General features: G+C 42.9%; 1 protein-coding gene and 1 non-coding gene across 20 annotated transcripts in view; one reads left to right on the top strand and one right to left on the bottom strand.

Annotated features, from left to right (window-relative positions):
• Positions 1-26,575, bottom strand: part of map4 (microtubule associated protein 4) — a 250,747-nt gene that overhangs the window by 107,203 nt on the left and 116,969 nt on the right. For 16 of the 19 annotated variants that reach the window (XM_033020304.1, XM_033020309.1, XM_033020312.1 and 13 more), the window contains one exon: positions 1,208-1,336. The exons of the other annotated variants lie outside the window; for them this stretch is intronic. In XM_033020304.1, coding sequence (XP_032876195.1) covers positions 1,208-1,336 — 129 coding nt within the window. The remainder of the gene's footprint in view (positions 1-1,207; positions 1,337-26,575) is intronic. 19 annotated transcript variants of the gene reach the window in all.
• trnag-acc lies at positions 1,502-1,572 on the top strand. The gene has a single exon. It is a non-coding gene; the product is annotated as a tRNA-Gly (tRNA).

Genomic DNA, 26,575 nt, shown 5'->3' with positions numbered 1-26,575 from the left:
AGGCACGGGTTATTGATAGGGGACGATCAGCCATGATCATAATGAATGGCGGTACTGGCTCGAAGGGCTGAATGGCCTCCTCCTGCACCTATGTTCTATGTTTCTATGTTTCTAATATTAAGCGCAAGCTCCCTGTCTTTCTATTTCTCTTTCCTCCTTTAAAATATCCCTAAAACCATTCTTTTTATTCAAGATTAGGTCATCTGCAGCAATATTTCATACAGGTATGCTGCCGATCTTCCAGCAACTGGTGGTCTGGCACCTCCAAAATTAAGAGGGCGCACTGGAAATCCCCTCCGGAAGTCCCCCCCTGATGAGGTGGCCGATCTTGACCTCATCAGGACTTCTGTGCCGATCGGCGGTTCGAATTTGTCCCTGTGGCCAGGGCTCTGGAACACCACTGCTGGTGGGACCGTTCCCATAGCCAACTCCCCCAACCCCCCCCCCCACTCCCCTCCAAGGCCGTGACCTCTGCTGAGCCAGCAAACTGGATAATACGATAAGGCTCTGGAATCAAGGGTACTGGAAAATCGGTGAACCATATTTTTTTGGTATAAATATAAATTGCAGATCTTTCTTCCTTTTCCTCAGCTCCATTCCCCAAATAAAACTGCACAGGAGATCTCGATGAAGGGGTCTGTGATGGACATGGGGAAATGAGAATGGCAGAGTAACAAATTGCAAGGGACCAAGGTAATTCCTCATTCAATTACATAGATACATAGACAATAGGTGCAGGAGAAGGCCATTCAGCCCTTCGAGCCAGCACCGCCATTCAATGTGATCATGGTTGATCATACACAATCTGTACCCCGTTCCTGCCTTCTCCCCATACCCCTTCATTCCGCTAGCCCTAAGAGCTCTATCTAACTCTCTTTTGAATGCATCCAGTGAATCGGCCTCCATTACCTACTGAGGTCGAGAATTCCACAAATTCACAACTCTCTGTGTGAAAACGTTTTTCCTCCTCTCAGTTCTAAATGACCTACCCCTTATTCTTAAACTGTGGCCCCTGGTTCTGGACTCCAACATCGGGAACATGTTTCCTGCATCTAGCGTGTCCAATCCCTTAATAATTTTAATATCAGGATACATGGCACAGAGAGAGACAGTTGGAAACATGTGCTTTATCTTCTCCAGTATCCTTTACTGACTAAATTTAAAAAAAAAGCAAATTATGATCGTAAAGTTTCAGACGTATCCTTACCAAGAACACTGAAGGGAGACTCTGTGCTCATCTGTGCTGACTGCGATATCATATTCATTACTATCCCTTCTTCGTGATGTTTATTACCAAAATACAACACTTCCTCGCCAGCTGGAAAGTAGTGCATTTCTGTAAAAGTACAGAGGAGCTCAAAGTTTACCACATATCCACTTTCTGAAAAGCATTGCTGGTAAAAATGTTAATATAAATGTCAATTCTTTCAGCAATCTGTTTTTTCTCCTCCACCAGAGGCATGGAAATGTGTTCAGGTCTGTGATACAATTTCATTCCACAGCATTCGTGGTTCAGGGGTAGAATTCCCGCCTACCATGCGGGAGACCCGGGTTCAAATCCCGGCCAGTGCAAAAAAAACCCATACAGCTGTCTCTGACCGTTGAGACTTTTAGATAGGCACATGGCCATGCAGAGATATAAATGTAGGCAGAGGATATTACTTTAACTTGGTACCATTTTCATCACATTCTGGGCTGAAGGGTCTGTGCTGTATTCCATGTTTTGGGCAGTGGCGTAGCTGGTAGAGCTGCTGCCTCACAGCTCCAGAGACCCGGTTTCAATTCTGATCTCTGGTGCTGGCTATGTGGAGTTTGCACGCTCACCTTGTGAGTGCGTGAGTTTCTTCCGGGTGCTCCGGTTTTATCCTGCATCCGAAAGACATGCGGGTTTAAGTTAATTGGCCTCTGAAAATTAAATTGCCCCCAGTATATAGGGAGTGGATGGGAAATTCAGGATGACATAGAATCAGTGTGAACGGGTGATCAATGGTTGGCGTGGACTGCATGGGCCAAGAGACCCGTTTCCATGCTGTACCTCTAAACTAAACTAAAGGCCTAATCGCTTATCCTTGCAAACGTTCCAAAGTTCAATAGTTGACACAGCATTTCGAATGTATTTCTCAGTATTGCTTATCCTAAATTAAAAACTCTGGCTCCCAAGTTTCTGTTTTCTCTTCAAAAGTATACTAGTAGTCTAAAGAAGGGTCTTGACCCAAAACATCATCTATTCATGTTCTCCAGACTTGCTGCCTGACCAGCTGAGTTAATCCAGCACGTTTGAGTAATAACCACCATCTGTTTCTCCACTAGCACATCTACTGATCATGCAGAACTAATACATAACCTATAATATATTACTTTGAAGTTGCACACATCCATTTATACATATAATTCCTTCTGTTTTCCTCGTATCCCAGTTTGAAACCTAGTGAAAAATTCAGAATTGCACTAAATCCTAATATCTAAGCAAATACACATTTCGTACTACTTACTACTTACTACAAGCTACTTACTGGAATCAAGGTGAAGGAATATTTTAGATTTTATCTGTTAGGAAATTGTTCAATTGCTAAACTAAATTATGATATCTCTCTACAAATTATGGACATTAAATATGACTAACTCCAATCAAATCTAATAAACAAATTGCCCAACACCACCAACAGAGGGGGAAAAGGAGAGTTGCTGGAGGAACTCAGGCAGCATCTGTGGAGGGAAATGGACAGAGGATGACTCGGGTCGAGACCCTTCATCTGGACTCGAAGAGTAGAGGGGAGAAAGCCAATGTAAAGAACTGAGTGGGAATGATGGGGGGGGGGGGGAGAGTTGGCAAGCAATAGGTGGATCCAGGCATGGAAGGGGTTGGTTAGCAGATGGAGTCAGGTGGAGGAGGAAAGAGTGGAGGTAGTGACAAAGGTTTTGAAGGGAGAAGTGGAGTCCTTTGTTGCTGAACGGTCTCAATCCAAAATATCAATTGCCTTTTTCTCTCCAGATGCTGCCTGACCTTCCGAGTTTCTCCAGCGAGTTGTTTTTGCTCCTGATTCCAACATCTGCAGTCCCTTGTGTCTCCAATCTGAGGTGTCACATTGGACACGGTTTGTATCAGCTGCATGTTTATCTTCTCTCACCCAAAGGTGCATTAGAAGATATCTAATGGGCCATGAATAAGTCACAATATAGGTAGCTGTGTTAATATCTATGTTTTTATTTTTGGATCTATTTGCCTGCTACCCCATTTAATGATTTGTAATCTGGGCATGATGTCGAGTAGATTTACTTACAACTTAATGATGAAGTTAGACACAAAAAACTGGAGTAACTCAGCGGTTCAGAGCATCTCTGGAGAAAAGTTTTAGGTGACGTTTCGGGTTGAGACCCTTCTTCAGTCTGCTTGTCAGAGCGAGGAAGAGAACTTCTTCAAAGTAGGCATACCTTGAGGAGATTTCACAGTGGAGCAGACGAAATGTGTGGGCAGGAACTGCAGATGCTGGTTTATAACTGAAGATAGACACAAAGGAATAGGTGACGTTTCGGATCGAAACACTTCTTCAAACTGCTAGGTGACGTTTCGGGTCGAGACCCTTCTTCAGGCTGGTATGTGATCTTTCGGGTCGAGACCCATCTTCAGTCTGAAAAAACGTCACCTATTCCTTTTCTCCAGAGATGTAGTCTGACCCGCTGAGTTGCTCCAGCTTTTTGTCTTTCAATTATCAAGTTGTTCTTCTCCAATTAACTAAAGCACACTTTTCCCTTTGTAAATTCACAATATCACTCTTCTATTTATTATCTCCTAATTGCCTTCCCCAACCCAGATCACAGAAACATTATCCTTCCATCCTCCTCTCTCCCCACCCCCACCAATCCTAACCCCACTGTATGTTCTCAAGAGGTAAAAAAAAAGCTGATGGACTATTAAACCAATCCACGAAGTTCTATTATTAGGTGGCAAACTGTTGGGTTTCAAAGGAATGGAAATATCTAAGATCTAGGATGAAGTGTAGGATGTAGTCCAGACTAATTGGGCCAACGTACCGCAATGCGTGTGCTATTTTAAGTCACTTATTTTTTTTAAATTTAGCGAGAGGACATGATTTGTTCAAAAATCTTTAAATGTTCCTTTTACAATTTAAAATATTAGAATAGATAAAAATGTTGACTGGATTCTGATTTTGCCTGCAATTAGAGAGAAAGCACTCATTCAATTTCCCCCCATCAATCATATGAAATACGTCAGAATCTCATTTACTTCAGATTTTTTTTTTTTTTTAATATTTTACAATCAAAACATTGTTTATGTGATTTAGCAGACTAAGAAAAAGATAGATGATTTGCACATTGTAATTACAATTGGTCAGAAAATACTAGAATCATAAAAGATCTGATTTTGTTCCATTCCAGATGTGCAACTGTCTACAACTCTGCAGCTGTTAATCTCTGCTGTGAGTATATTAATCAAGTAGGGGCAACTATCTCATAAACAAGAGCATCCACACCATGGGCGATTATCAGAAACAGAATACTCTTAAACGGACACCCACAAGGGCTTCACAAAAATGCTGGAGAAACTCAGCGGGTGCAGCAGCATCTATGGAGCGAAGGAAATAGGTAACGTTTCGGGCCGAAACGTTACCTATTTCCTTCGCTCCATAGATGCTGCTGCACCCGCTGAGTTTCTCCAGCATTTTTGTGTACCTTCGATTTTCCAGCATCTGCAGTTCCTTCTTGAACACCCACAAGGGCTTTCTGTGGGCCTTCTAAGTTGGCAACTTACCAATAGCAAGTACAAGTTAAATGCAAAAATATGGCTCTTTGTTCTGACAATTTAATACCAGTTCACAGACATTGCAGAAAGTCACACTATTCAATATTAATACCAGAATTCACTCAATTTATAGTCATGAAAAAACAAAGTGGTTCTTCTACCCAGCTTGTACCATGCGTCATGATATGGGAACCCTCGAAGCATCTGGAACCATGTAAAATCATCTGACCACATAACAGTCACTAAAAATACTCAGCAGTGATATGTGGATCTCTTTAAAGACGGATCAAGTGTCTGCAGACAGTGTCACAAACCCAGTATTAGCTGGACACACGACTCAAAATGGATTGAAAAAAAATTAATGCTACATTAAAACAATTTCTCATTTATTGTAAATCAGTATTTCTGATCCACATCTTTTAAATAATTACATACATTTTATTTGGGTGTGGCTTTATTACAACTCCAAAAAAAATATCTGATGATAATTAATGTTTCGGGCTTCTGATCTTTCTTTCTCTTCAGATGCTATATGATCTCATAAACATAGAAAAGTACAGCAAAGGAACAGACATTTTGGCCCACAATGTCTGTGCTGAATATAATGCCGTGCTAAAGTAATCTCATCTAGCTGCACAAGATCCCTATCCCTCCACTCCTGGATATCCATGTGTCTATCTAAAAGCCTCTTAAATGTCACGATCATATTTACACCCACCACCAGCCCTGGCAGCCTGTTCCAGGCACCCACCAATCTCTGTGTAAATCAAAACTTGCCCCGCATATCTCCTTTACACCTTGAAGATATGCCCTCTCGTCTCTGGTATTTCAACCCTGGGAAAGGATAAGGTTTCCGCCCATGTTCACATCCCATGTATTTCCCAACCTTTGCAGTTTTCATCTTAGATTACAACTCTGTCCCGACGTGGACCGGGTGGGTTTGGTTCCTCACGTCTTCCCAGTTCTCTTCAATTTAGCAGGGTTGTTCCTTCAAATCACTATCAGTGAATCCTGCTGGAGACCACAATTCTGAAAATTTGAGCCATGGCTGATCATCCACAATCAGTACCCCGTTCTTGCTTTTTCCCCATATCCATTGATTCCTTTAGCCCCAAGTTAAATCTAACTCTCTCTAGAAAACATCCTGTGAATTGGCCTCCACTGCCTTCTGTGGCAGGGAATTCCAGAAATTCACAACTCTCTGGGTGAAAAGGTTTTTCCTCATCGCAGTCCTAAATGGCCTACCCCTTATTCTTAAATTGTGATCCCTGGTTCTGGACACCATCAACATCAGGAACATTTTTCCTGCATCTAGCCTATCCAATCCTTTAAGAATTATATATGTTTCTATAAGATCCCCTCTCTTCCTTCTAAATTGGGACGACAGATGGCACAATGGGCTAAGTGTTCGGCTGGCGACCGGAAGGTGGCCGGTTCGAATCCCGCTTGGAGTGCATACTGTCGTTGTGTCCTTGGGCAAGATACTTCACCCACCTTTGCCTGTGTGTGAATGTGTGTGAATGTGTGTGAGTGATTGGTGGTGGTCGGAGGGGCCGTAGGCGCAGAATGGCAGCCACGCTTCCGTCAGTCTGCCCCAGGGCAGCTGTGGCTACAGAAGTAGCTTACCACCACCGAGTGTGACTGAGGAGTGAATGAATAATGCGATGTAAAGCGCCTTGAGTATTAGAAAGGCGCTATATAAATCCCATCCATTATTATTATTATAAATTCCAGTGAATACAAGCCCAGTCGACCCATTCTTTCATCATATGTCGTCCCGCCATCCCGGGAATTAACCTGGTGAACCTACGCTGCACTCCCTCAATAGCAAGAATGCCCTTCCTCAAATTAGGAGAACAAAATTGCACACAATATTGCACACAAAATTGCACACAATCTCACCAGGGCCCTGTACAACTGTAGTACGACTTGCTCCTAAACTCAAATCTTCAAATGGCAGTATTTGCCATCTCAGCCACACGTAAAGGTTCTCATGTTCACATAGACACAAAATGTTGGAGTAACTCAGCGGGACAGACCGCATCTCTGGAGAGAAGAAATAGGTGACGTTTCGGGTCGAGACCCTTCTTCAGACTTCTTCAGACAAAGGATTTTGGATGTTCAGTTGGGAATGAAGAAGTTAAAAGAGGGGAAAGCATGTCTCACACATGGTACTGACATAAGAGTGCAGAGGTACTCTCACGACTAGAATGCTACAATTTCATGAGCACACATTGCACAAGGAGAAAAACTAGGCTGCCTTTCCCAATGCAGAATGAAGAGCATATTGGGGGAGGTATTATCCTGGATTTATGTTAAATCAATGCACCAATCACCCCCTCACTGGGGATGGCACAGTGGCGCAGAGGTAAAGTTGCGGCCTTACAGCGCCAGAGATCCTGGTTCGATCCTGACTACAGGTTTCTTCCAATTTCTTCCAGTCTACTGAGCTGAATTTGGTGCTCGCAATGATGTCTCCCTTACATTTGAGAAACCCAACACAGGTTGGGTTACCACTCTGTACAACACCTCCAATCCATCTGCAAGGATCCCACATTGCCAGATACCCTCCACACCTCACAACTGCCTACCACTTTAGTTTTCTATCCCATTTCCACTATGGCCTCGCTGCCTTTGGCCTCAAACAAATTCAATGCAAGGTTAATAAACAGTATCTGACCTTCCACATCACGGCCGGCAGTGTACAACAGCTGAGTTCAACTATTTCAAATAATAGCTTTCACAGCATGTATCAGCCTTGGCCAATTCTCACCAAAAGTTATGAATGTGTGATGTATTATTTTTCTAATCACACTTGTCAATTGATCCGAGTTTTTCGAACATTGTCTAATTTTAAATCTGCAATATATTGTATCTCACACTTCCAACATTGTGTTTTCCTCTCCTTCCTCTCTCCTCATTTATCTCCTTCTGTTCACATGTCCTCCAGAGTGATCAGCTGTGATCACAGGCCTTCAATAATCCAAGCCAGCTGGCACGATATATCACTTAGTTTCTCTAACTTCATCCTATCGTACAAATTCCCTTTGTTCTCTCCTCGAAAATATAAAAACATACCCGATTTCTAAATTTCTGGTCAAATCACTTCAATGTTTCTACAAATGCTTTCTAATTTCTTCCAGCATTTCAATTATTTCCATTTTGGCTTGGAACCTCTGCTTTCGCTCTCCCATGTGATATCAGGGACAAGGTATATTTTATTGCACATAGACATTGAAAGAACTGGAGCTTTTCTCCCAAGTATAGAGAAAATTAAAAAATAAATTCAACACCCGTGCTCAAAATAACAAAGAGCTTTGACAAAGCAACTCATAGGAAATAATTTCCTCTAGCATAGAGTTCAGCAATCAGGTATCATTGATTTAAAATAATTGTCGGAATCACTTCCATAAATTGGAATGTTAGGATGTGTAACATACTAGTGAAAGGAAATTCTGATCTTGGATGTGTATTTATTTGTGTGATGTTCGTGTGCGATTCACATCTCCTCGAAAACACGACGCACTAACGGTGACATTTTTACATATTCCAATAGATTTACGCTGTGAAGTCAAAAATCGCCTTATCTGAAAATTTCATGCATTATTTCTCGAGTTATTTATGAAAATGTTAAAAAATTTCGAATAACTTAGAAAATAAACGAGCTGATGACGTTACGATGGGTCTGTCGCTCGGCCTGTGCGCACTGTTTTCCACTCGCATTGAGTTACGTCACCTCCCCCTCCGACTCGCAGTCATTCGGTCGCCGCCCGCTCGCCGTGGGCCCCGCAGCCCGCACGGCTCCCCTCCTCCTCTCCCCCCTCTCTCTCCCCCTCTACCCCCCCCCCTCTCTCCCCATCCTCTCTCTCCTCTCCACCATCTCCTCTCTCTCCCCCTCCCCCCCTCCTCTCTCACCCCCTCTCCCTCCACTCACCCCCTTCTCCCCCTCCCCCCCACACCTCTCCCCTCCTCCTCTCTCTCCTTTCCCCTCTCCCCCTCCTACTCCTCTACTCTCTCTCCTCCTCCCCCTCTCCCATCTTTACTCCCCCACCCCCCTTCTCTTCCCCTCTTCTCTCTTCTCTCTACCCCCCCTCCCCTCCTCCCCTCCCTCCCCCCTCCTGCCTCCTCTCTCCCCATCCCCGCTCTCTCCCCCCTCCTCTCTCTCCCCCCTCTCCCCTCCTCTCTCGCCGCCCCTCTCCCCCCCCCTCCCCTGCAAGTTATTGACATTTTAAACTTTACAAAAACCACTTTACAAAGCCACTTTTCATTTGCCGTGCCCGTCAGCCGCGTTCGACGTCACCATGATGTCACAATGGGAATCCCGAATTTCATTGACATTGATTTTATTCTAAAAAAATACTCTGTTTTAATCAGGTTCGTCCGTTTTCATTTACAGCTAACATTGTGTTTAGGTTATTTTAAAGAAAATACCCGCTTTTCATTGAGAATTTTATTTTTATTTTAAAACATCGTAATTTTCATTAAGGGGGCGGTGGGATAGCGGGGAGGTGAGGAGTGGGGGAGCAGGGGGATAGAGGGAGAAGAGGGGGTAGGGAGGGGGGTAGGGAGGGAGAGGGAGGGGAAAGTTGGGGAGGTGGGGAGGGAGAGTGTGTGAGGAGGGGGGATAGAGGGAGAGGAGGGGGGATTGGGGGAGGTAGGGATTGGGGGATAGAGGGTGGGGAGGGTGGTGGGGGAAGTGAGGAGGGAGAGTGGGGGGTTGGGATAGGGGGGAGTTGAGGAGTGGGGGTATGTATGCGTGTGTGTGAGATCCCGAAACTCTGCCAAAACAGTACACGATAGCGCTACAATTTTTGGCCCACCTTACTCACCATTGTCCTGGGATGTGCAGTACAAAGGTTCGTTCAGATTTATGTTATATTTTACAAGTTACTGACATTTTAAACTTTACAAAAATCACTTTTTAAACCACTTTTCCACTTGCCCTGCCCGTCAGCATCGTATGACGTCACAATGACGTAACAAAAGGATCCTGAATTTAATTATTTAAAAAACGCCTTTTTTTTGCACGTACTTACCCGGGGACCCAACAGCTCCACGGGTAAGTTTTGTTCTACTTTACAAATGCCCCCACGGGTCCTCTATTCACTTTATTAATTTTAACCTAATTTCAGCTGACAACGGCACAACTTTGAACGTGACAGCTGCACATGCGCAGTTTGGTGGAATATGGCGTGGGGGAGCAGGAACAACGGGTCCGCACTTGGACTAGTCATTTGATAAATTTGGGGGGTTCTAAGGAAAATGTAGTAGTGTTTAAATAAATTGATCAGCTTTGTTAAATCCCGACACAGCACAATGGGTTAAATCCCCCATTCAGTTCTTTAAATATATAAATTAGTTGAAGGAATAGGGCACAATTGGCCACTTGAGCCTGTATCACGATTCAAAAAGATCACTGATGATCTGACTGCAGCCTAAACTCCATTTGTCTACTCTCAACTGTGCTTGCTCCAGTAACCTTTCATTCTGTCTCTTATTCTATTGCAAGCTATAAACATTTGCCTGAAAAATATTTGAAGGTACTGCCGGGATTGTCGTTTAAGGAAATTGTCTCATCTCTGATTTAATGGCGCAAAACCTTATTTTTAAGCAGAGGTCTCATTTTAAAGCAGTGATCTCTAGTTCTGGATTCCTTCTTGGGAAAACATCCTTTTCGCATCTTCCCTGTCAATTCGCCTCCGGATCTTATACATATCTTATACGAATTAACTTCCTCTCCTCTAAACAGATACAAACTGCTCAATCGTTCAAGAGGAACTTGCTTACTCTAGGTACTGCTCGAGTAAATCTCCTCTGAATCATTTCCAAAGCATCTACATCTTTCCTTAAATAAGGAGATTGGTCACTGTATACAATATTATAGATGTCTACTCACCTTTGCCCAAGCATTCATGTTCTCTAGGGACATGGCCTGACTCGCCGAGTTACTCCTGCACTTTGTGTCTTTTTTTAAATCAAAACTCCCAACTTTTATATTCAATTCCCCTCACAAAAAACAATAACAATTAGGAAATAATTAGGAAAGATAAACAACACATTCTCTTTCCTTATTATTTATTCACCTGCATACCAGCTTCTAGTGAATCATGGACACCCAGATCATTCTGCATTATCTCAGTATTTATTTTTAAATGTTTCCTGCCAGAGGGATGGTTCCATATTTTCCCATATTAAACTCTACTTGCTAGGCCTTTGCCTACGCATTTAATCAATGTATGTCGTTTTATAACCTCCTCATGTCCTCTTCACAAGTTTCACTATGACCTTTGATGCAAATCCTTATCAAATACCTTTCTGGTACTCTGGTAAATTCACTGGATCCCTTTCATCCACAGCACACGTCACTTCATCACAAAAGAGCTGCAATACTTCAAACATTATTTCCCTTTCAAACCATGCAAAGTTTACCTATCAAAAATCTTTCTCAGATCTTGCTTTGTAGCCTTTATAATTCATTCCCTAACATTCCCCATACCACTTGCAAATAAACTTGTCGCTTCCTGCTTTATAACACCATTCTTTTTTTAAATAAAAGGAGTTACCATTTCGTTTTTCCACTCGAATGGAACCTGACCTGAATCTAGAAATTCTACCTTTGACAGAATTAGGCCGTTTGGGCTTTCATAAGTAAGCCAAACCTGGAGCAAATCTTAATAGTCTGAGTTAAATCAAACTTTCTTGGTTAGCATCATGAAGTAAGTAAGCTGTGAAACACGAGCACCAACCAACAGGACATAAATGGAACATTACTTTTGTTGCCCTTTGCACATCATCCATGCTATAAAATTCCAGACTTTGCAAATTGTGCTTGTACAAGAGTCAGTAAGGGACAAGTTAATTATAGAACTACTTTCATCAGTAAGAACTGTGTATTTTGAAAATACTTCATCGTGTACTGCAATAAAGCAACTGGAGAAGCTAAATATATGTTGAAATAGTTCAATTGAAACCTAAATATCTCAAATTCTTTCAATGATAAAAAGTAAATAAGTAAACTTCACAGAATGATAGAATTGCAATGACTCAGAAGGGGGGCGGCCATTCAGTCTATGTATTCTGTGTTAATTCTGAGTTAACCAACCCAGTTTAATTCCTTTGATCATTTAGGCCCTACAAACCATTTCTCCTCGTGCATATCCCTCTTGAAACTCATTCATTTGAGAGCAGGATCCTCAGTTTAAAACAAAAAATCCTCAGATATCCTTTATATCATTATCATCAGCCTTAAATATGTTTTTTTCTCTGTTGGCTAATGGTTTATTATATATAATCTAATTTGTAATGTTGACTCCATTTCTCCCTCTGCAGCATAAAACGATTGTGCAAAAAGTTCCTGTGAAATAGGTTGCACTTTGGTGGTTCACAATTGTGCATCATGAAGTGTTGTGAATGATCAAGAGCAGAAATGTATAGCACTACAATCTGTCACGTCATGACCCAACATATCCCTTTACTCTACCATTACTATAAAGCCAGAGAATAAACCCTGGTTCAACAAGATGCGCAGAAGAGTGTTCCAGGAGCACCACCAGGCATACCAATAAAGTGACACCTTCTCTCTTACACTACTTTCAGCTCTGGATGACCTAGACAATAAGAACACCCATGTCAGACTACAGTTCAGCCTTCAACACCATAATGCCGAATAAGCTCATCTCTAATCTCCTGAACCTCAGCCTTGGGGCACTCCATCTGCAACTGAGTTCCCCACCTCCTGACCAGTAGACTTCAGTCAGCGAGAATTGGTCATCACATTTTCTCCTTAGCCTGATCCTTAACACTGCTGCTCCTCAAACCCAAGACTGTGTACAATGCCAACTCGATCTTTAACTTTGCCAATGACACCAGTGTTGTCAGATCAACGATGATGAGATAGAGTCCAGGAATGAGATTGCAAACTGTGCGTCATGGTTTCTGAACAACCCCCTTGTCCTTAACGTCAGCAAAATTAATGAGTTGGTGACCTAAGTAAGCTCAACACAACCCTGTCCTTATTAATGACAATAGACAATAGACAATAGGTGCAGGAGTAGGCCATTCGGCCCTTCGAGCCAGCACCGCCATTCAATGTGATCATGGCTGATCATCCCCAATCAGTACCCCGTTCCTGCCTTCTCCCCATATCCCCTGACTCCGCTATTTTTAAGAGCCCTATCTAGCTCTCTCTTGAAAGCATCCAGAGAACCGGCCTCCACCGCCCTCTGAGGCAGGGAATTCCACAGACTCACCACTCTCTGTGAGAAAAAGTGTTTCCTCGTCTCCGTTCTAAATGGCTTACCCCTTATTCTTAAATTACCAATTCCCTCCCCTCTTTTCTTCTTCCTCCACCCTAGTCGTTTTACCAGTTCTACAGTTTCCCACATTGTTTCTTTTGCGATCACACCTGCCCTGGCCAAAAATGAACCTACTGGGTACTGCCCTGCCTGAGGTCATTTGTTGCCAGCCCTGATTGGTCCTGGTCTTTTCTCGTCTCCAGCTCTCACCTCCTACTTTCAGTCTGAAAAAGGGTCACGACCCGAAACGTCATCCATCTTTTTTCTCCAGAGATGCTGCCTGACCCAGAGTTGCTCCAGCACTTTGTGTCTACATTGTTTACTCTAGGAGCTTCAAGCAAACAAGGAATTTCATTGAAGCCTGGTGTATGGGTCTATACATAATAAACGAAACTAAATGACGAGTCAAACTGATACAGCTATAAAATAGGTAGATAAAAAATGCTGGAGAAACTCAGCGGGTGAGGCAGCATTTATGGAGCGAAGGAAAAGGTGACGTTTCGGGTCTCGACGCAAAACATCACCTTTTCCTTCGCTCCACAGATGCTGCCTCACCCGCTGAGTTTCTCCAGCATTTTTATCTACCTTAGATTTTTCCATCATCTGCAGCTCCTTCTTAAACAGCTATAACGTAGGACTACATACATGCTAAGTTGCATGCAATCGATAGAACCATCATTAAAAGGATTCAATCAAAGCTCTGCAGGCCTACCACATCCAGTGATGAATGATGTCAGACAATTATACAGCTAACAAAGGAAGAGGCTACAAGGATGTCCACATCTACAATAATGGCCAGGACCAGCCTGCAAATGCTAGAGACTTGTTCAGCCTGAAGTGTCGATTAGCTTTTCTAACTTGGTTTTATCACGAGATCCTCACTGTCACAAAACTAATCTTCAGTCAATTTAAAAGGACTGGACAAGCTAGATGCAGGAAAAATGTTCCCAATGTTGGGCGAGGTCAGAACCAGGGGCCACAGCCTTAGAATAAAGGAGAGGCCATTTAAGACTGAGGTGAGAAAAAACTTTTTCACCCAGAGAGTTGTGAATTTATGGAATTCCCTGCCACAGAGGGCAGTGGAGGCCAAATCACTGGATGGATTTAAGAGAGAGTTAGATAGAGCTCTAGGGGCTAGTGGAGTCAAGGGATATGGGGAGAAGGCAGGCACGGGTTATTGATAGGGGACGATCAGCCATGATCGCAATGAATGGCGGTGCTGGCTCAAAGGGCCGAATGGCCTCCTCCTGCACCTATTTTCTATGTTTCTATGTTCACCTTGCTTTATGTGACATCAAGGGCAAGTGCACTGGAAATCATAAAACCTATCGCAGTTGTAATGCTGAAGACCTGAGTTTCAGAGTAGCTGTATCTAGAGCCAAGCTATTCCAATAGTTACAACTTTGGCATCTATCCAACAAAGTGAGAAATTACCCAAATATATCCTGTTCACAAAGGTAAAACAGGACAAATTCAATCGGCTAATAACTGCCTAATTAGGCTTGCCTCAATTATCAACAAAGTGATGGACTGTATCATTGACAGAGCTATCAACCAGCATTTACTTACAATAACCTGCTCACTACTGCCAAATTGGAGTTTTGCCAGGACCACTTGGCTCCAGACCACTTCACAGCCTTGGTCCAAACCCGGATCAAAGACCGGAACTTGATGGGAAGACAAGAGCGACACCAAGACAGTATTTCACTGTGTGTAGCAAAAGTGCCCTGATAGATTTGAAGTCAAAGCCCATAAAAGGGAAAATACACCAATGATTAAAGTCATGCATACCCTTGACCCTCCGTGCAACAACACTGACTCACTCACTCTCTCACTGCGCTGCAATGCCACCTTAATATCCGCCACACATTGGAGCTGCATTAGAAGACCTTTCTCCTTCCTTTCAGATGTCTATGATCACTGTCTTCAACATGCTTCTAACTCTAATACTCCACCAGATCTTTCTCCCTTCACTTGCCTCTGACCATTCTCATGTTTCATTCTCACTTCAAGGATCCTGAACCGTTCTCCTCCTGGCCAGAGCAAGGGCAAAGTTCCCTTCATCCTCATTTAGACCACCAGGTGGCGCCGCACGCTGGCAGCCTCGCCAACAGTCTGTCTCGTCCCTTTCTTCTTTTCTGCTTTTTAGTCTGTTGTTAAATGGATGTTTTAGTGTATTTTTAGTTTTGTATTATGTGGGGGGTTGGGGGGGGGGGGGGGGTTGGGGAAAATTTCTTTTCCTCTTTCCTCGACGGAGATGCAACTTTTCCGTATCGTATCTCCGTCCGCACTGTGGCCCAACATCGAGGAGCTGGCAGTCCCTTTGCTTGGGGATCGAATTTGGGAGCTCCAACCGCGGGAGCCTGCGGACTTAACATCGTGGAGCTCGCGGTCCCTTGGTTAGAGACCGACTTCAGGAGCTCCAAGCTGCAGGAGCTTCGATCGCCGGCTGCGGGAGCTTCGATCGCCGGCTGCTGGAGCTTTGATCGCCGGCTGCGGGTGCTTCGATCGCCGGCTGCAGGAGCTTCGATCGCCGGCTGCGGGAGCTTCGATCGCCCGGCCTGCGGATGGTTCGACTGCCCCAACCGCGGGAGAAAAGGAGGAAAGAAGATAATACGTTCTTGCCTTCCATCACAGTGCGCTGTGGTGGATGTTTATTGTAGTTGTAATGTAGTTGTGTGTCTTGGTGCTTTTTTGGGATGACTGTATGGCAAATCAAATTCCTTGTATGTTTTTACATACTTGGGTAATAAATGAATTACAATACAATTTTCAATGAAACCATTCAAAGGGTTATCTTTCACTATTTTCTCACTTTGTAACGGCACAGAGGAGGCTTCTCTATCAATCGATCCCACCTTATTTACCTTGAAACTTGCAATTTATTCTTGCACATAAACGTCCCTTTGATTACTTTTGCCATTAATTTACCTCGGGATGATTTGCAATAGACAATTAACTGACCAGACATGGGAGGAAAGTGGAGCCCTGAACTCCTGGAAATGTCCACGCAGTCACAGAAAATGTGTGAACTCCACACCGACAGTGGCCAAGATTAGGGTAAAATGTGGGTCCTGTAGCTATGAAGTAGCATTAGTAACTGCTGCATCCTTATTCTACCACCTTCAGTGAATATCCATCACCAGACAAACCTTCTCCTCCAAGTACACCAAAAGGATCGTTCTTTCAGAATGTTCAGTCAGATAAATATCCCTTCAAAATAAGATGCTGGTGGTTGTCGGAGGTTAATTATTTCAGCCCCAGGATATTGCCGCAGATGTTCCTCAAAAGGCAGTAGCTAGCCCCACTCACGGCTTGATATTCAATGCCATTGCCCCAAGTATTAACATCCAGGTGGTCACCATTGACCATAAACTAAATTAGACTAACCACATACGTACAGGTTCGCCACTGATTTCCAGCACCCTTGGTTCCAAGGCCTTGGCATATTATCCGATTTGCTTGATCTACAGAGGTTGCGATCTTGGGAGGTCTGCAAAGTCGGCCGCGGAAGTCGGCTATGGGAAAGGATGTGCCGGCTCCGGCCGGGCTGAAGTTCCAGAACTCTGTCTTGACTGGCAAATACAACCCGTCAATTGGCCACGGTAGTCAGTTATGGGCTGCTGGCTACGGCTGGGCTGGAGTTCCAGAGTCCCGGCCGCAGGGGGTAGATTTGACCTGCCGATCGGCACGGATGCAAGGTCGAGATTGGCTGCATCACCCCATCCCAAGGCGCCACATTTTCAGGGGACTTCCAGGGAAATTCAAGTGCACTCTGGTAATTTTGTCTGGATTAAAGGAGGTACGGGATCACCAGTGGCCGGTAAATCGGTGGTGGACCTGTACTATGGCTACAAGAGCAGGTTGAAGGCTCAATATCTCGTGAGGAGTGCATCATCCATGACACTCCAAAGTTATCCTATCATCTACAAGGCACGTTAGCAATGTAATGAAATATTCCCAAATCCCAGAGGAGAACAGTTCCACCAATCTGAAAGCAGCTCAATGGCACACAAGGGAAAGCAGCCCTCATGAGTGACACTTCATCCCCCACTTAGATAAAGTTCTTAAGGCTAGCGGAATCAAGGGATATGGGGAGAAGGCAGCAACGGGGTACTGATTGGGGTTGATCAGCCATGATCACATTGAATGGCGGTGCTAGTTCGAAGGGCCAAATGGCCTACTCCTGCACCTATTGTCTATGTATCTAAACAGTATAATGGCTACAATGTGCGCCATCTATAAAATGCACATGACGAGGTTTCTCCACCAGAACCTCTGATACCTGCAATCTCTATCCCGAAATGGAGAGCAGCAGATACATGGGAACCCCACCATCTACAATATCCTCTTCAAGTCTGATTTGGAAATATATCGCCAGTCCTTTATTAGTATGCCTAAATCCTAAATTTCCCACTCTGCAGCATTGGGGAGTGCCTTTACTATAAGGACTGCAGTGGTTCAAGGCAGCAGCTCACCATCAAGGCAACTAGGGATGGCTAACAAATATTTACCTCATGAGCCAATTGTAGGTCCATTAAAAAAATATTTTTTAAAGCATGTCAATGATGTTTGAACCAAGATGTTACATCTACTATTTTCCATTTGTCAGCACTGCCCCACTGCCCAAACAGGACAGTCTGAAGAAGGGTCAAGACCCGAGACGTCACTTGTTCCTTTTCTCCAGAGATGCTGTCTGACCCACTGAGTTACTCCAGCTTTTTGTGTCTATCTTTGGTTTAAACCAGCATCTGCAATTCCTTTGTGTTTCACTGAACACCTCCGCCCAGTCTATCTTAACCGACCTGATCTCCCGGTGGCTCAGCACTTCAATTCCCCCTCCCATTCCCAATCTGACCTTTCTGTCCTGGGCCTTCTCCATTGTCCGAGTGAGGCCCAGCGCAAATTGGAGGAGCAGCACCTCATATTTTGCTTGGGTAGTTTACACCCCAGCGGTATGAACATTGACTTCTCTAACTTCAGATAGCCCTTGCTTTCTCTCTCCATCCCCTTCCCAGTTCTCCCACTAGTCTTACTGTCTCTGCCTACATTCTATCTTTGTCCCGCCCCCTCCCCTGACATGAGTCTGAAGAAGAGTCTCGACCCAAAGCATCGCCCATTCCTTCTCTCCTGAAATGCTGCCTCACCCGCTGAGTTACTCCAGCATTTTGTGTCTATCTGCAGTTCCTTCCTACACAGCACAAATAGATTATGGCAGACCCACTTGCAATATTCACCTAAAGCCCATCATCAATCTTGGAATTAATGCATCTGAATCAAGTAATTTCCTTCCTTTCAATATAACCTTCACTCGACAGGAACTCCTATGTCAGTCTTCACAAAGTCTGAAGTACTCAATGAGAAACACAATACAAGTTATGGGAAGTGAATTAGAATGAATGAATTCACCGTTTAAATCACGCACAGGAAGAAACTAGTAAATTTACAGTGAGGAACAAAGAGCAATTGTTTAGGAAAACATTTAATATCTTTAAAATCATTAACAATATTTGACTTGATACTTTATTTTCTGGTACAAATTATTCTTTGGCAGTATTTAACAAATAACAGTCAATTACAACATCAGAAAGCAACCGTGGAAAGAGAAATCGAGTTTGTTTTTCAGTTTGAAAACAGTTTTGCAGAATTTGGGACGAAATAAAGCTTAACTGGTTTATGTCCTTATTAATTCTATTTATTTCCCTTATCACGATTGCCAACTGACCTGCTACGCATTTGCAGCAATTCCTGATTATTATGAAAGATGAAACAATGCTCATTTATTTTGTCTTCAACTTGTCACAAGATACAAGTAATACAATAACAATAGCTGTGCCTAATCAAAGACATCCCTTTCAGTTAGTCCTCAATAGCCCAGATTGATTCAAAGAAAACCTTTATCAACGAGAAAAAATGGAACTCAAGATCTAATGTCTCTTGTGCCTCGCAATTATACGCCATTTGACCCCTCTCATTCTCAAGTTGGTTGTGTAATCTATTTCACAAGTTATTTTCCAAAGTAAATCTAAATTGTATCTGAATTAATACCACTTTTCCTATCAGCTTGTGAGTGTGTTTCATGATCACTTGCCCAACGAATACTGTTCCCATAATGAGCTTTATATTTGTTTCCTTCAATCACTGGCTGTTGGCTGCAGTTTCAATTGTTCTGAATAAATTGAATTAGGTGGTCTACATAATTCATTACCTTCAAAATCATAAAGAGGTTTACAATTTATTTTTACCAAGAGAACATTTCTAATTTACAGAACCACTTCTCATAATTAAATTCACTCCAATCATTCCAGCTTCAATCCATTCTCTTTCAACAGCTACAATATTATTTTTATATTCTGGTGACTAAATCTGTGCACAGTATTCTAAGTGATCTTCCATCATTGATTTATAAAGTGACAAGATTACCTCACTAATTTGGCTCAATTAGCAGACAACATTTAGCTTCTTTGCTCACTGTTCCCAAGCATTTTTAGGATTATTTTTAATTCAGTTTATTTCATTATTGTCATGTGTACCAAGGTACAGTGAAAAACCTTTTTGCTGTGTCCTATCCAGTTAAATAAAAGACTATACATGATTCTAATTAAGTCGTCCACAGTGTACAGATAAAGGTTAAAGGGTACAACATTTAAAGCAAGACAGAGTCCGATTAAAGATAATTCGTGGTCGCCTAGAAAGTAGATGGGAGGTCAGGACCTCACTCTTTTTGGTGATAGGATGGTTCAGTTGCCTGACAACAGCTGGGAAGAAACTGTCCCTGAATCTGGAAGTGCGCGTTTTCAAACTTCTGTACCTCTTGCCTGATGGTAAAGGAGATAAGAGGGAGTGACCGGGGTGAGGCTGGTTCTTGATTAATCTAGTGGATTTGCAGAGGATGAGTGAACTGTAGATGGAGTCAATGGAAGGAAGGTTGGTTTGTGTGATGTTCTGGGTCATGTCCACAACTCTCTACAATTTCTTACGGTCGTGGGTGGAGCTGTTAGCAAACCAGGCTGTGATGCACCCCGCTAAAATGCTTTCTACAACGCATCTGTAGACATTGGTGAGGGTTGTTGGGGACATGCTGAACATCCTAAACCTTCTAAGTAAATAGAGGTGTCCATGTGCTTTGTTGGGCATAGCTTCGATGTGGCTGGTCCAGGACAATTTGCTGGTGATATTTATTCCAAAGAACTTAAAGCTTTCGACCATCTCTATTTTAGCGCCATCAACTAGTACCGGGGGTGTGTACTACTTTGCTATCACTATCCCCTTTGCCTTGTTGACATTGAGGGAGAGGTTGTTGTCTCGGCACCAGGTTACGAGGTTCTCAATCTTCTTCCTGCAATCCTCGTCATTATTTGAAAGTCTGTCCACTACGGTGGTGTCACCTGTGAACTTGTAAATGGAGTTGAATTGATATTTAGCTGCACAGCTATGAGTGTGTAAGGAGTATAGTAGAGTTGAGAACATATCCTTGCAGGGTACCAGTGTTGAGGATTATCATAGAGGATGCTTTGTTATCTATCATCACTGATTACGGTTGATTTACCATCCAACTTGAACCTCTATATTTCTTTTATTTTCATCCCCGTGGCCAATGCCTTCAATTTATTTGAATGGGAAGCGCAACTCTTGCATGGTTTAACCCAGGCAATCACACCTAAGATTTGGGAATATGTAATAAAAAGTGCAGATGCTATTTTATTATTCAGACACAAAATGTCTGAAGAAGTGTCCTGATTCGAAACGTCACCTATCCATTTCTCCAGAGATGCTGCCTGACCCACTGAGTTACTCCAGCATTTTGTATCTATCTAGGATTTGGGAAGTCTGCAGAAGGTTCTACTGCCAGGCTTGGCACAGGAAATTCTGGGTAAATCCTCGCATTTACTGGCACACATCTGGAACTTCATGACTAGCATTTTGGAGAACTGAGAACTTTTCTTTTAAAAAACCGTGTCTAATGCACAAAGATAGCCTTAAATAGCCTTCCACTGTCCATCCACCAAAGTCATCCTTCCATTAATATGTGCACGGCAAAGATTTAGAATGATCTTTGGCCTCAAACATATCATAATTATTAATCAACGTTTCGAAGGATTGTATAAAGTTGAAAAACCAGTATGTAACTAATAAGTATTTCACAAATACCTGAGTTACTCCAGGTTTTGTGTCTATCTTGGTAAAATGTTGATCAGAACTGTGTACATCAAGGGAACTAAACTTCTTACTATTTATCAGAACTAATATTTATACTTCAATTAATAATATAATATTCTTGTCTACAAGTAGATGCAGCTTGGGAGTATGCAAATGAGCTTGTGACAAACATCAGTCAGTGAGCTCATCCTCTCTATCTATATATATCTCCTCTGGTTCTCAGCACTTGAACCAAAAGGAACATTTGAAATTAGGAGGTCGGAAATTAGGAGCCTATTTTCTCCAACTCATTGCTGGGTTGCTGGAGTTCTTCACCAAAACTTACCATTATTATCCTACTACAAAAGCAACACACAGCATGGTAGAAATCTGAAAGAAGAACACTTTTGTTTTAGTTTAGTTTAGAGATACAGCATGGAAACGGGCCCTTCAGCCCACCGAGTCTGCACTGACCAGCAATCACCCTAGCACTAGCACAATCCTACACACTGGGGACAATTTACACTTTTACCAAAGCTAATTAACCTACAACCCTGTAGGCCTTTGGAGTGGGAGGAAACCAGAGCATATAGAGAAAAACCCACCCAGTCACAGGGAGAACGTACAAAACTCCGTAAAGACAGCTCCGTAGTCAGGATTGAACCCGTGTCTCTGCCACTGTAAGGCAGGAACTCTACCACTGCGCCATCGCGCCACCCCAACACGTTGTTGCAAATATTTAGACAGACGCAGTGTTCGTCAAAGTCGTCGAGGTTGATTAGTAAGGATGTCAGGGGTTGTGGGGCGAAGGCAGGAGAATGGGGTTGAGGGAAAGATAGATCAGCTTGATTGAATGGCAGAGTAGACAGGATGGGCCAAATGGCCTAATTCTGCTCATAGAAGGTCAGGCAGCAATAATGGAGAGAATAGCAGCCAAGGTTTCAAGTCAATGCTGCTTTTAAAAATATATATATATATTTGGGTTTTTTTGGAGCATATTTTCTGATATCTTGTTGTGATGAGGTTTCACAAACACTCTGTTGAAGCAAGGCTGAGAAAGGCGAAGTATGCCTTTGCCTTGTTGCTTCTTGTGAAGATTTCTCTCATCCAACTCATTTTAGCCAGCTGGGTAATAGCCTGTTCTCTACTTGCCCACATCCCACATTTCCTACTTGCCATTCATTTTGGCTCCCATGTTCCACCTTTACATAGCATGGGCAAAATATCAATATCAATAGCAGTCTAAGCAAAAAGATGCGATGACTTTTAAAATATTCTCACAGAAAGTGAGACTTACAGATTTGTTAATACTTGGAGCACCCAAATCCTCCTAGCCCCAATAAATTCCACTCCATCTAAGCCCTTGGAAGTGTGATGGTCCCAATCTATATTGGGAAAGTTAAAATCTCCTACTATGACAACCTTATTAGTCCTTCAGCTTCCTGCAATCTGCTGGCATATTTACTCTTCTTATTTCTGTTGACTATTTGGGGGCCTATACCCCACTCCCTACATCTTTCTATTTCTCAGCTCCACACAAACGGCCTCACTGGATGAACCATTAGTAATGACATCTCGGACTACTTCCGTGACATTCTGCTAAATCAATAATCTTTTACCCTCAACTCTATCTCCCCTGTAGCACCTGTACCCTGCCAGTCCTGTCCCTCTCAGTCGGACTGCTACTGCTGCTCACCCTGACAGGTCCTCTCCCCCAACAGTATCCAAAAGGGTATGCCTGGTTCAACGGGGAATGGCCACAGGGGTCACCTACACTCTGTCTACTTCCTTTCCTTGTGGTCACCCACCACCTCTCTTCCTGCACCTTAGGCAGGATCACCTCGCAATAATTCTTGTTCTTGGTTCTTGGTTTCTTGGTCCTCCAAAATATTCCAAATGGAATTTAAACTGGAGGTGGTGGAGGGAGGACTTAAGCCAGAAAGGGTTATTGGGAAGAAAGAGCTACTTTAAATTTAGTTGCATCTGGTTGGGTAACTATAGTAAGGGGGAGATTATTCCATGCTTTAATTGTGCGGGGGAAGAACGAATCGCTGTACACATCTGTCTTTGTAGCTGGGATCACAAATTGGATCGAATGCCCTCGTCTGCTCCTAATTGGTTTGGGTTTGGTGTAGGTCTTGTAATCTATGTCGAGCTGACCGTTTAACATTTTGTAAAATCAGGTCAAACGGTGAGCTTCACGTCTGTCTTGGAGAGGGTTCCACCCCAGAGAATTCAGAAGTTTGGTGACACTCGCTTCTCTCTCTCATAGGTGTTAGTAACAAATCGAGCTGCCTGTCTTTGGACACGTTCGATGGAAGAAATGTTTTTATTTGTGAATGGGTCCCATGCTGCGACTACGTATAGCTTCTCCTTGACAGAAGTTGAACAATGATGAAATTCCTATCTATGAAGCGCTCATTCTCCCAGATGATCCCGAGGTCGTCCAGCTGCAGCTCCAGTTCCCAAAAGGAGCTGCACTTGGACACAATTCCCACACGTGTCCTCATCAGGGACACCAGCAATTTCCTGAATTCCTACATCCTGCAGGAGAAACATTGCACCATTCCACCTGCCATCACTACTGCCTTATTCCTGTACAATTTTAATATTTCCTTAAAATTGCAACTGTTGGGAAATAATATGTAAGCATTTAACATATTGAGGCAAACTGTAACCTGGCCATCCTATTTTTGCGGCTAACCAGTGGTTTGCATCTTGCAGTGTAGCCTCTGTATTTCTGTTCATGAAGTCTTCTGCGGACAGTGGTCATTGACAAATCCACACCTGAAGAGTGTTTCTGATCTGTCAGACAGGTGTTTGGGGATTTTTCTTTATTATAGAGAGAATTCTTCTGTCATCAGCTGTGGGGGTCTTCCTTGGCCTGCCAGTCCCTTTGCGATTAGTAAGCTCACCAGTGCTCTCTTTCTTCTTAATGATGTTCCATACAGTTGATTTTGGTAAACCTAAGGTTTGGCTGATGTATCTAACAGTTTTATTCTTGTTTCTCAGTCTCATAATGGCTTCTTTGACTTTCATTGACACAACTTTGATCCTCGTTGATGGAAAGACTGGAGGAAAGACTAGGTGCTGAGAGCTCTCTTCTACCTGGATTAAGGAGGCATTTAAACACACCTGAGCAATTACAAACACCTGTGAAGCCATGTGTCCCAAACATTATGGTACCCTGAAATGGGGGGGAGACTGTGTATAAACACTGCTGTAATTTCTACATGGTGAAACCAGAATGTATAAAAATACCCTTCAATAAAATCTGACAATGTGAACTTTAACCACATGTGATTTTTTTCTATTACAAATCTCAAAGTGCAGAGTACTGAGGCAAATAAATAAATGATGGGTCTTTGCCCCAAACATTATGGAGGGTACTGTTCATCAAGAATTGTGGATTACTATGCTGCTGGGCTTGCAACAAATTCAGTAAGTATCTGCAGAAAGCTACACATTCATTACGCAAACTTTGCTTCAGAACCTCTCCACCTGGTCTCTGGTATCATCAGGAAAACTATTTTTAAACGTTCGCTGGCCATTTTATTCTGAAACACCTCCTCAACGACGAAGGACAAATTTAGAGCACTAAACAAAACTGCACTAATTTGCTTTGCAAATCAGTTCAACTGATCAATGACAAAGCAGCGAATGGCAGTACAGCTATCATTTTGCATACATAAAATAATCAATCTGTTCAAACAAAATATCTTTGAAATATACAAAAGAGACACGCTGGCGCTCACGGTGGCACAGTGGTAGAATTGCTGCCTTACAGCGAATGCAGCGCCGGAGACCCAGGTACGATCCTGATTACGGGTGCTGTCTGTACGGAGTTTGTGCGTTCTCCCCATGGGTTTTCTCCGAGATCTTCGGTTTCCTCCCACATTTTAAAGACATACAGGTTTGTAGGTTAATTGGCTTGGTATAAATGTAAAAATTGTCCCTAGTGGGTGCAGGGTAGTGTTAATGTGCGGGGATCGCTGGTCGGCTCGGACCCGGTGGGCCGAAGGGCCTGTTTCCGCGCTGTATCCCTAAACTAAACTGAAGACCCTACAGCAAAGTAACACTCCAGTCAATGCATATGCAAGCTATTGGTTGCATTCAGCAGCATAAGGGATGAGGGTGACCTAGTTTTCTTGTAGAATAAAAATAGGGTTTTCAGGCTTGCAAATGAGAAATCCACACTCCCATTTGTTCAACGTACTATTGTTCTATTTTTGTGGAGTATCCAATCCACAGCAACAGCAAATTATCTTTTGGATGAAAAGTAAAACTAGAGCCCCTCTATTCTCTTGGGTACACATGAAGTCGCAACGCAATCTTTCAAAGAAAGACAGAGGAATAATCCATGGCGATGCCCGTTGACATTTATTTTTAAATTTATTTACTAAACATTACTAAACAAAAATTATTTGATCATTACAGGGCTATTTGTGGGAGCTCTCAGGAGATCGATGGTCAGTGAGGTCTCAATGGGCCGAAGGGCCTCTTTCCACGCTGTATTCCTAAACTCATAAACCGTTAAGTGGCCACCGTGTTTTGTACATTACATTAGACATTGGAGTTTTAACATTATCTGAGAATTTAGTAGTTTTACAAGTGACAACATACAGTAATCATGGTCCTGGGGTGGATGTAAGTCCGCAGGTCACTGTCCGAAGAGCAAAGAGAAAAAAAAATGGCGATCACCAGCGTGGAAATGAAGAGTTAACAATCAATTAGGTGCCACTTAGAATTGGTTGCCTCACTAAATGACAATTAATGCAAGTAGGTGCTAAGATCAGTTCAAGTAATTCTGGTGGCGGTTATAGATACAGCTACAAAAATAACGAAAATACTTTTCATTGCTGCATGGAGTGCTCACAGAGCACGTCCAATCTGAATACAGTCCAAAAGTCGGGAATTTGATCAGTGTGGGAATTAGCTGCTGAAAGAAAAAATGTTCTACTTCATGCCACCAATGCGTGGGGATTGCTCGTTTAGTCAGGTAGCCATTTAACGTTTGTCAGGAATGCAGAGTACTTGATCCATTAGTAAAGCTATTATTGGGATCTCTATTGGCTAACTATTTGCGTCATTTATTTACAATCCCAGTTTTCTTTTTAACTAATTAGCTAATCGATTAAAAGTTAATATCAATGTTACTTTTATCTACACGTTAGTCATAGAATACTGTATTCTATTCATGATTTTCTGTGAAATTATGCTCTGTCATAGAATCATAGAGTGTTATAGTGTGGAAACAGGCCCAGGTTCCTCCTTTCCCCCCCCTCGCAAACCAATGTTATCTGGTTCTTGATTCCCCTACACCAGTAAAAGACTGTCCATTTACCAAATCTATTCCTCTCATGGTCTTATACACCTCTAT

Source organism: Amblyraja radiata, chromosome 4, assembly GCF_010909765.2.
Source record: "Amblyraja radiata isolate CabotCenter1 chromosome 4, sAmbRad1.1.pri, whole genome shotgun sequence".
Taxonomy (NCBI): domain Eukaryota; kingdom Metazoa; phylum Chordata; class Chondrichthyes; order Rajiformes; family Rajidae; genus Amblyraja; species Amblyraja radiata.
This window is presented reverse-complemented; position numbering and strand designations above follow the sequence as displayed.